The sequence below is a fragment of the Calypte anna genome, chromosome 11 (genome assembly GCF_003957555.1).
Source record: "Calypte anna isolate BGI_N300 chromosome 11, bCalAnn1_v1.p, whole genome shotgun sequence".
NCBI classification, from domain to species: Eukaryota; Metazoa; Chordata; class Aves; order Apodiformes; family Trochilidae; genus Calypte; species Calypte anna.
Genome location: NC_044257.1, coordinates 1270954 through 1281486, shown reverse-complemented (window position 1 = coordinate 1281486; position 10533 = coordinate 1270954). Strand labels below are relative to the sequence as shown.

Sequence of the window (10533 nt, the reverse complement as noted above, 5' to 3'; positions counted from 1 at the left end):
ATGAAGAACAGGATTAATTTCAAGTGAAGTGGAATTACAGTTAGAAAATGGGAACAAATAATCCAGTTGTTCTCAAGACCCAGTAATAAAAACATTGAAATGCAGATTAATGTTATATCATCCCTCTTAGAGCTCTCTCTTGAAATGTAGTTATTTCCAGCTTTAAATCATAGCTCTTGCTGCAGCATGTCCTTCTGGCCATAGGACAGTCCTGGCCTCTTGTGTTTCTTGAAATAAATACAAGGGAAACAGCAACCTTGTTGTTTTCTGAAACTAGAAAGGGTCCCGGGTGTGGAAGCTGCTTGGAGAGGAAAGGAATGAAGTTTTTGCCTGGCTTGCAGGATGTGGGTACAGCTTGAGGAGAAGCAGGGTCATCTTTTTATAGATGGTGTCTTGCTGTATCCAGCAAGGCCACAGAGAGAAGATGTTGTGGGCTGGAGGAAAAGCTCAGTGTCAGAATGGAGCAAAGTTTTCAAGTAGAGCAGGGTAAGGAGAGCCCTGTTCTTTCACGTCCCAGAAAATGAAGTTGGCAAATCCATATATTCCTTGGTCTAGTTTGTCAGAGGGGGCAGTGAAAATTATTTCTGGTCCAAAGTTCTGCTTTGGTTTGTTAACCCATGTTAATCCAGTGGGATAAGAATGCTGGAGAAGAACTGCCATTAGGATGAAGTCTTAAGTGGCCCTGCTTTCCCACATGCTGCATTTGTACTTGAGCTTATTGCTCATTTTCCTTTAATGGTTTTGTGCTTTTATTTCTGCTGTTACAGTCTCTAATGCCTGTAGGGAACCTTGAGTTTGGGTGTTAGTAAAGGAAATTTAGGGCCCTCATTCTCCCTGGAGAAATGCTCTTGGGCACGGGGGTAATTTCATGCCTGGAAGGAGTCATATTTGCTGAATAATTTTTTTTTTCACTTAAAATCACCAAATTAGCCTTGAGAAACTATAGTTCTGAATCAGAATATTGGCCTCTTATGGTCCATTAGTCAGAAACATCACCAGGCTCCTTCTGGGTGGATATTTGGTTTGCCAAATAGGAAAGGGGTCTCAGTTTGTTCATGTTTGGGTTTGAGGTTACTCCAAATGTCCTGAGCACTGAGGAGGGTCAGGTGCACAGTGATGTCTGGTGAGCTGCTCTTGCAAAACAAAGCAACTCAGTGACATCTGCCTTTCTTCTGTTCCCACCAAAAAGCCCTTCTAAAGAGTAGTAAAGGACAATTTGGATATTTGGTTAATAATTTCATTTAAATGGGCTTCCAAAAGCCACGGAGGAGGGAGAAGGAGAGCTGAGTGAGCAGACCCTGGTGGTGTGTGTCTGTGTCTCATAGGACTGCAGCCACAGCAAAAGGCTGAAGGACTCAGTTTGGGCTCAGGGAATGTTTGTTCTGGGGTTTTACTACTTAGTCTGCCACTTAAATATGGTCTAATAATGAAACAGAGAGAGGGAGTGCTTGTGTTCTCCACTCAGGAAGCATTCTGGCCTGCCCCCACATAGCCTTTGGGTCTGCCATGCCTGGGATTCTGGATGTTAAAGTCCTGTTGCTTCTTCCAGGTGAGCCATGGCCACTCGTAAGCCCCATCAATCCATGGAGTCTTCCAAAAAGTCTGGATTCCCCAGCAAAGTGGCAGCACCTCATAACCCAAAGCTGGTCAGAGAGCCAGAGGAGCCTGTGACTGTAAGTACTTGCTCTGGCCAGGTGGGTGCTGGTAAGGCTGGAAAACTCCACCCCCCTGTGTCTATCCCCCCTCCCTCTGCCTTTCCCCCTTGCTGTGCAGCAGCTCTGTGATTCCAGACACCACTTCCCCACCTCCTGGCTGCCATTGCTTCTGTTGGAAGTGGCTGCCAAGGTGCAGTGGGGTTTGACCTGTGTGCTGCTTCGGGGCCAGTCCAGGGGCTTGCCTGGATGTGTCACTGAAACCCAGTTAAATGAATGGATGGAGTAGCTGAAGCATGAGTCTGCTTCTACCTGAGTGAAACCTCCCACCAAAAGATTGCCTTTTGCTGCCTTTTTTCCTCCCTCTTGATGTGGGCAGGAGCCTCTCTCATGCAGACATACTTGCCAGGGCTGCCCTGATCAGAGCTTCCCTCCAGCACGTGGTGGGCTGCTCAAATTCTACCCAAAGACTTGAGAGATGTGGCTGGTCCCCTGCAGAACAGGTTCCAACCCAGTTCTTGTGTGTCACATCCTGTGTGGAGTACAGCCCCAGCCCTGCAGACAGCAGTGGGGTCAGGGCAGTTCTTCCATCCCATCCCCAAATGTCCCTTTTGCTGACTGCTTGGCTGGAAATGACCCAGCACTGAGGCTCTGGCAAGGAGATCTCTCTCTGTATTTCTGTGGAGGGGTCTGTGAGGTCAGAGCAGAGAGAAAACAAATGCTAATTAAAAAGAGAAGTAAAACTTGGACCCATTCCTTTCCACATCAGCCTTGGCACAGCACTTGCCTCTGCTTCACCCAGCAGTGACATCTCCACATGCAGGTTGGTTGTGAAGAGTGGGCAAGGATGGAGTTAGGGGATTTCTGAGAACTCCTGCCTGCTCTCTTCAAAGGTCACTGGCTCAACCCAGCAAAACTAAAGAAGGGAAAAAAATGCCCCAAGAGCAGAAATCCCCAAACATGTCACATCAAATCATGAAGCAGCTGATGGGCCAGAGCCACTTGGTTGCAGCCATGTGTGTTCCGCTCCAGATCATTAATTTCCTGATCCTAAATAATTCAGCAGGTACCTTATGGGACTTCCACAGGACTAGCCTGCTGCTGCTGATCACAAATTATTTATCAGTGGCACTTGAACAAGAAAAGCCTTTCTAAACAAAGGCATTCCTCTAGCTCTTGCTTTGCATTTCAGCTGACTCCCTCTGCCTTCCTGAAGCAGATGTCTCTCACCACCCAGCAGAGGTTGGGCAGCACTCAGGAGATGAGGAGGCCCCGGATTATCCAGCTTCTGGACATGAGTGAGACCTCCCACCAGAAGGTAGCCTTTCCCTCCCCTTTTTCTTGCTGTTTGATGTGACATTTGAAGAGGGTGCCTGCCTGTGACAGGCTTGCCTCAGACACCTCAATGACTTGGTCCTTTTGTCCTCCCCAGTAGCTGCTGGTGGTGAATTCCCTTTTGATGGGGGGAAAACCTTTTTTCCTAGTGAGATGCTGAGGTCCTGATCTGCACCAAGGCAACAGACACCATCTGTGCTGAAATCAGAGGGGTTTGCTTGAGTTTAGCCACCAATGCTAAAGCAGACTGCTGGGAGATAGCTGAAATAGCCACCTTTTGCTGTGGTCACTGCCAGATTCCCCTTCAAGGCTGGCAGTGCTGGCCTGTGAAAGCTGCAAACTAATTTTTAGTTATTAAAAACGTAACCAAATCAACCGAATGAATGCTTTAGATTGGAACAACACGTGGGACCCTCAGCTAGGCCATTAGTTTTAGCTACACAGGGGAACTGCCCAGGCAGAGTGAAGTGGATGTGCTTTATTTGACTCTGTTTCCTTGCATTTCTGTTTCAAACTGCCTTCCTCACAGCACTGCTCTGTATAACTCAGTCCAAATGGGTAGATCACTGAGGTGGGGCTGTTTAGTAGGAGACTGCTAGCAAAGAGACATGTAATACATTGGGTAAGGATTGTCCTGGACAGTGCAAGAGGCTTGGGAAGGCATCAGATGAGTGCACAAGTAACAAGCAGTGTGGTGCAGGATGACTGCTGCTTCTGTGAAGAGTCAGGAGTCCTGTCTGTGGCTGTCCAGTGCAGCTGGGAGAGGGGAGACAAAGCAGGGAGGAGTGTTCTCAAAGTAATGGCTCTGTTCTGTAAGCATTTCCTGGTTTGTAAATATTCAGATATGCTCCTGCAGTGGTATGAAATAGAACAGTGATAATAGGATGCAATAAAGCATCTATTTAAAGCTCATGGAAAAAGGAGATACCAAGTCTGGTCTGAAGTTGCCCAGTAATGCAGAGAAAAGAGCTGAACCTCCTCACCAGCCAGCATTCACCTTGCTTGGTTTTTCCTAAGGAGTGGGATCCTTTCTTTGCCCTTACCTCCAGGCTGCTGTTCTCATACTCATTTCAAGGCTCTGTATAAAAAAAAAAAATAAAATTTGGAGCCATGTGGGACCTGGTCCCTTGGTCTTAAAGATCATCCCAAAACTGCAGTCCCATGGAGTCTCATGTGAAGTCTTGGGTTTCACTTGCTCCATGAGTGCTCTGCAGCTCTGTGAGCACTTTAGCCCAGGGCTAAAGGAAGGGAAGTTTTGAAGAAGGAAACTTCTTCAGCAGAAACCTTCCAAAAACTGCTTCTCAGCTTGAGCCTGTGCTCCAGAAATTCTGATCAGCTCAGAACACAGGTGAGGGAGCTCCTGTTTTCCTAGAGTGAGCTGGGCAGGCATATTCCCCAAGAGGCTGCTTCACTGGAGGTGAGTGGAGGATTCTCCTTCATGAATCTCTTTCAGCTAAACCTTTCACTGCTCTGTTTTGTATCCCCAGTTCTCAGCAGTTGACTTGGACCAGAGCTTATTTCAACCTTTCCCATCAGAGGTGGTGTTTCAGAACTATGTCCCCTTTGAGGTCTACGAAGTGCCTCTGACTCTGAGGAACACTGACAAGGTAAGTTCAGGGACACTGGGACACTGAGACACTGTGCTGGGACAGGAGAGCAGGGGAAAGGGGCACACAGACACTGTGCTGGGACAGGAGAGCAGGGGAAAGGGACACACAGACACTGTGCTGGAACAGGAGAGCAGGGGAAAGGGACACACAGACACTGTGCTGGAACAGGAGAGCAGGGGAAAGGGACACACAGACACTGTGCTGGAACAGGAGAGCAGGGGAAAGGGACACACAGACACTGTGCTGGAACAGGAGAGCAGGGGAAAGGGACACTGAGACACTGCTGGAACAGGAGAGCAGGGGAAAGGGACACACAGACACTGTGCTGGGACAGGAGAGCAGGGGAAAGGGACACACAGACACTGTGCTGGGACAGGAGAGCAGGGGGATTGATGTGCTGTCCAGCAGAGCCAGTTCCCTGCTGCAGCACAGCCACAGTAAAATGTCTCACCACCTTTCTACTGCAAGGTGATGGAGATCTTCCTGGACGGGGGGCTCTCTTCCTGGTTTTGGCCATGTGTTGCTGGTATCTTAACATAGAGGAGCTTTTTTCTTCATCATCCTTCCCCCTGAAAGCCCTTGAGGGATGAGAATATTGAGGGCTCTGCAGTTCTCACCTGCTCTCATGCTTTAGAATCAGAACCACAGACTGGTTTGGGTTGGAAGGGACCTGAAAGCTCACCCAGTCCCAACCCCCTGCATGGCCAGGGACACCTCCCACCAGCCCAGGTTGCTCCAAGCCCCATCCAACCTGGATTTGAACACTGACAGGGATGGGGCAGCTACAACTTCCATGGGCAACCTGGGCCAGGGGCTCAGCACCCTCACAGAACAGAATTTCTTCCCTTAAGTGGCCTGGTGGCTGCTGGTCAATCTTACCTGCTGTCAGGGCATCTCTGCCTTCTTGCAGCCTCCTTAGCTGCCCCTGTGCAGCTCTCTGTCAAAGCACAGGGGTTGAATATTCTCCACTTTTGCTGATGTAAATTGTAATTAGTGGCCTTAGCCCTCCAGGGAAGGTGTTTGGAAACAACAGATTGCTTTAGCAGAAGCAGGAGGAGGTCTTTAGATGCCATTTTAGCCTCCTGCTAAACTTAATTCAGTTCTGCTCAGGGTTTTCTAAGACCATGTGGCTTTCTGCTTTCCCTGTGTAGAACCACAGCCCATCTAATGTGCTCTTGAAGGTCTTCACCTTTACTTGAAAAAACTGATCATTTAGAGATTTCCCAAGAAAGTTGAGAAGGGAAAAGTTGAAAAATGTCAGCAGTTTTGTTCCACTGTGAAGAGGAAAACTGAGACCTTTTGAATTTCATCAGGGGAAACATTTGCTTGAACCAAGCATGTGCCAAGAGCAAGCTGGTGGGAGAAGGGAAGGAGCTGAGTTGAGCACAAGAAAGTGCTCTGGGAGAGAACATTGTACACACAAGGGTTTCTCTTGACACAGCAGCAAGTGTACTGGAGGCAGAGAAAGGCTAGGAAAAAAACAAACAAAAAAAGTGAAATTCAAGATATGTGCCCGAGAAGAGGGCAGAAGGAGGAGGGGAATTTAACCTCCTCTGACTCTGCCTGCTGGGGGAAACAAACAAGGGGACAAAGCCACTGTCAGGGCAGAGTGGAGGCAGAGGAACAGCAAAGGAGGTAAGAACATATCCTGAGGTGACAGGCTGGGACAGGGACATGGCTGGCAGACCCTTTGGGAAGGAAGGATGCAGCTGTGGTCCCTCTTATTCCTGGAGAGTTCTGCACCATTCCTGCTTGGGAGTTCAGCCTGGAACTGTTAGAAAGGTGCAGTGTGGGTGCCCATGGGATAACACTGGTGCAGTGCACGTTGGGTTTGGGATCTCTTTGTTGTAGGTGTCCTCTTTGCTAAAATATATTTAGATTTCTCTCTTTCTATGGCTCTGCTCCATTCCCACTGAGTTGATTTTGTTTGTTTGTTGCTTTTTTTTTTTTTTAAGCCTTCAGCTGCTCTGTTATCCATGTGGCACTCCAAAATATTTCCTTTGCCAAGTACCAGCCAACAGGCAAACAGTTAACATCCTCTGTTCAAGCTTCCTCAAGTGGAAAGGAACATCTGCATCAACCTTTCTGCCATTCCCAGTACAAAATAATGAACTTGTACAGCTGCACCTTGGGATTTGTGTGCCCCTTAAAGGGGAGACAATGTGTGAGCTGTCAGATTTTCCCCCAAATGAGTTAGGTTTGAAGCTAGTTAGACTCCAGCCACTGGACAGCACTGGTGTGCTGTCACACAGCTCTAAGGAGAAGCCTTGGCATATTTGAGTACACAAAGACAGAGATGATAATCCCCAGAGAAGTTGTTACATTCTAATTTGGTTGGCTTTTGGCAATGTCCTAGGGAAAAACAATATTGTGCTCTGTCCCAGAGCCTTCTCACCACTTTCCTTGTTTGCTCTGAATCATACTGACTTCACAGTAGCCTGGGGTTGTCTGCTCCATAAAAATCCAGCCATCAGCAAAGCAGTTTGCAAACAGAGGCTCTGTAATTATTCAAGTACAAAGTGCTTTGCTGTATACTTACTGCTCTTGCCTGTGTATTGTAAAATGGTTTCTCTTGTCTTCAGGCTGTTCCTCAGTACCCTTGGGAGGTGTTCTGGGGGGCTTTTGCTGAAGGTTTGAGCCACATGTGCTCATCTCCCAGGGGACTGGGTGAACTTGGCTTGTGGAGCTTGCTGCCCCAGGGCATTGCTGGGACCAAAGGGCATTTGGGGGGAGTTCAGGACTGCCTTGGCCATGGGTTTCCCAGCTCCATTGGGTGATGCAGAATGGCTCTTCAGGTTTCCCAAGCCTTCTGTGGGTCTGTTGTTTCCCAGTGAAGCTGCCTGTCAGTCAGAATCCCCTGGTTTAGGCTTTCTGAGATGAGATTGGGTGCTCTGGGGGTTGATTTTGATGCAGTGGAAAGCACCTGTTTGCTGCCTTGGTGTTTGTGGCATCCTTGGAGGGTAGAAACTGGAAGCAACTTTCCTGCAGGGACTGAGGAATATGGGGAGGAACATCCAGCAATCTGCCTTGCCTGCACTCCAGCTGCCTGGCTGTGATCAGCAAGAACCTCTGGAGAGCTGAGATTGGCTTTTAATAATGAAACCTCCCTGTGAGTCAGTGCTGGTCATGTAGCTCAAGGCAGAAAATGCCTTTGAAGCCTCTAATTAATAGGCACAGCCTGGGGGGTCGTCTGGCTTTCCATCATCTTGGCAAGTTGGCTGCTCTCATCTTCTGCATCACCCTTTCCTTGCAGAGTGTTGTGCTTCTCTCTTGCTTTCTTGCAGACCACTTTAAATTATCTTGTTTCTGGGGCTGTCTCTTTGTCCCTCCTGCTCTTCAGGCTTGTTTGTTTGTGGTTTTCATTTGTTGCTTGGTTTTTTGGTTGTTTGGTTTATTTTTATGGGTTTTGTTTGTTTGTTTTTGTTTTGTTTTTTTTGGTTTGGTTTTGGGTTGGTTGTTAATTTTTGGGTTTTTTTTTGGTTGGTTTGGTTTTGGTTTTGGTTCCCCTCCCCCACTAAGGCCACAATGATCTTCTGCTCTTTCTTATTTGCCCACCTGAGGCTGCAGCACCACACTGTGACTGCCCCACTCTGACCAGTGAGTTGGAGGTGAATTTCTTCCTTGCCCCAGTGTGTTTTGCCTGCACATGATGCATTCTCCCTCTGGAGGCATGGCAGACAGAAGCAAGCCTGGTCCTTGGGCCTGTTGAAGATGGGGATCTCTGCATCCTGCTTGGTGTTTTACCTGCTTAGTGGTTCCTTTGCAGGAGAAAATTGCCTTTACTCTCTCTGGCCTGGAGCTAGTTGGGATGGCTCCAAGAGTTTGGATGGATTCAAGTGCATCCTTGTGGATCTCTGTCAGGGTTTAACACTGGCCTGGCAATTAAACTGAGTGACAGCTGCTCTCTATTAATCTCTCTCTCCTCCCTGACAAAGAAAGGAGAGGGAATAAGGGAGAGAGACTGATGGGTTGGAAACTAAACTGCACAGCTTTAATGAAACAGGAATGATAAATAGGAAAAATTACTAAATCTATACAAATATACAGGGAAATTGATCCCAGGTTCCTCCCCCTTTCCCCCAATAACTCTCCCATCCCCACTGAGGCTGCAGGGCAGCCCTGGGAAAGTCCAGGCTGGAATCCTGGGCTCAGCAGCAGTTGGGAGCTGGAGGCAGGAACACACAGATCCAGGCTGGAATGGATCAGGAGCACAGGCAGAGGAACAGACAGAATCCTCCCAGGATGCTGAAGCAAAGAGGGAGAGGGGAAGAAGGGGAAGCAGGAAGGGGTTTGACCCTCCTGATGCCTCCAATTTCTCCTGAGTCTGAGGTGTATGGGATGGAATCCTCTGTTTGGTCAGTTCTGGCATCTCTCTTGTCTGTTCCTCCCCAAAGGAGGCTGCAGGTGGGACCTCTTTCTTCCTTCTGGAGGGCAAACTGTTCCTCAGAGCTGAGCAGTGTTCCTGGCTCTGCACACCAGGCTCTGGCTGGAACTATAACCATGGAGTTATCAGTCCCAGGAGCAGCCACTGCCTGAGAAACTTGCTGTGAATTTCAGCAAGTGCAGCTGCTGACAAGAGACTGAGCTGAAAGCAAAAGGACAAGACAGAAAATCCCTTTTATCCTGACCCAAACCAGGGCAATCTCAAGAGTTAAGGTGGTGAGGGAAGGTGGTGAGGGAAGCATTTCACCAGCTCATGGTCAGAGCTTTTCCTCCTTGTGTTCCCACACCACTGGCAGGAATCAGAGCTCCATGTCTTCCCTGCAGGTTCCTCGACTGCTGAAGGTTGTCCTGGAGACCTCCCCTTACTTCAGGTTGATCAGCCCCTCTGATGAAAGCTCCAAGGTGGCACCTGGCATGGTTTCAACTTTCCACATCCTTTTCACCCCTCAGGAGAACAAGGTAAGACTGGGGCTCCCAAGCAGTTGGTGTCAGAGGAACAAGGGACAGGACATTAGGACAGGAAATCTGGGATGGGTTTTGAAGACCTGTCCTGGTTTCAGTGGGGTTGCACTGGATTTGGAACTGGGGGAAACTCTTTCCCCATGGTAAAGATGATGCTGGAGCATTTAATGTAATGTCTGTTGGCTTCAGGGATGAGTCTACTGTCTGCTGGGGATGGTCTCTCAAAGTGTTGGTTTTCTGGTATCTGTGGCAGCATAATTATGGGTTTGCTCCACTAATTATAAGTACTCAACTCTGTTTCAAAGTGATCTTTTATTTGGAGGACCCAAACTGAAGCCTGATCAGCTGAAACCTGGAGTCACCTTGATGCTGGACACAGCAGTGAGAGACAGCTGAACATCATGTCTAAAGCCATCACCATTTCTGTACAGTTTGTGGCTCACACCCTGCTCTTAGCTGCTGCACCAGGGACTGTGCCTTCCCTCCCTGCTCATTCTGGAGCATTCATGAGGGAAGGTGCTCATGGAACAGGAGGGAAGTGGCAGGGAGGGGTGTTGAGGGGATGTTCAGCTATCCCTTTACTCCAAGGTAGGTGTTTCATTTTATGAACAATACTGGAGGAGTAAAGAGATTCAGGGAGCTTTTCTCTTTCCCACTTGACAGCTGTTTCCCTGCCTCACCCTGGGCTGGAGCAAAGATGCTGCCTCTTCATACCCTCTGTTCCCAAGCCCTGGAGCTGTACTGACCTGCAGGACACTGCCTGGGATCCAGCTGGGAGGCTGGGGGAGAGGGAATGCTGTGCACATTGCAGGGACCCAGCCTGGCACAGGAACACTGAGCTCTGGGTGTCCTTAACTCAGCAGGAGGTTGCTGTGCTGCAGATGACTTGAGAGACATCTGCATGTGTAGGAGCAAAGAGGAACATTCTGCAGACATGTTACCCTAGAGCCCATGGTGCCTGTTCCATGCCAAACAGGGGATGCTTTTGCTTGGAGGTCTGAACATCAGTGCTGGGGGCCTGGTGAGCCTGG

The 10533-nt window shown here is 48.7% G+C and overlaps 1 protein-coding gene across 1 annotated transcript in view; it reads left to right on the top strand.

Annotated features, from left to right (window-relative positions):
• Positions 1–1556: 1556 nt before the first annotated feature.
• Positions 1557–10533, top strand: part of HYDIN (HYDIN axonemal central pair apparatus protein) — a 152317-nt gene continuing 143340 nt past the window's right edge. Inside the window, exons 1-4 of the mRNA XM_030457986.1 lie at positions 1557–1673; positions 2845–2970; positions 4475–4594; positions 9365–9499. Coding sequence (XP_030313846.1) covers positions 1557–1673; positions 2845–2970; positions 4475–4594; positions 9365–9499 — 498 coding nt within the window. The remainder of the gene's footprint in view (positions 1674–2844; positions 2971–4474; positions 4595–9364; positions 9500–10533) is intronic.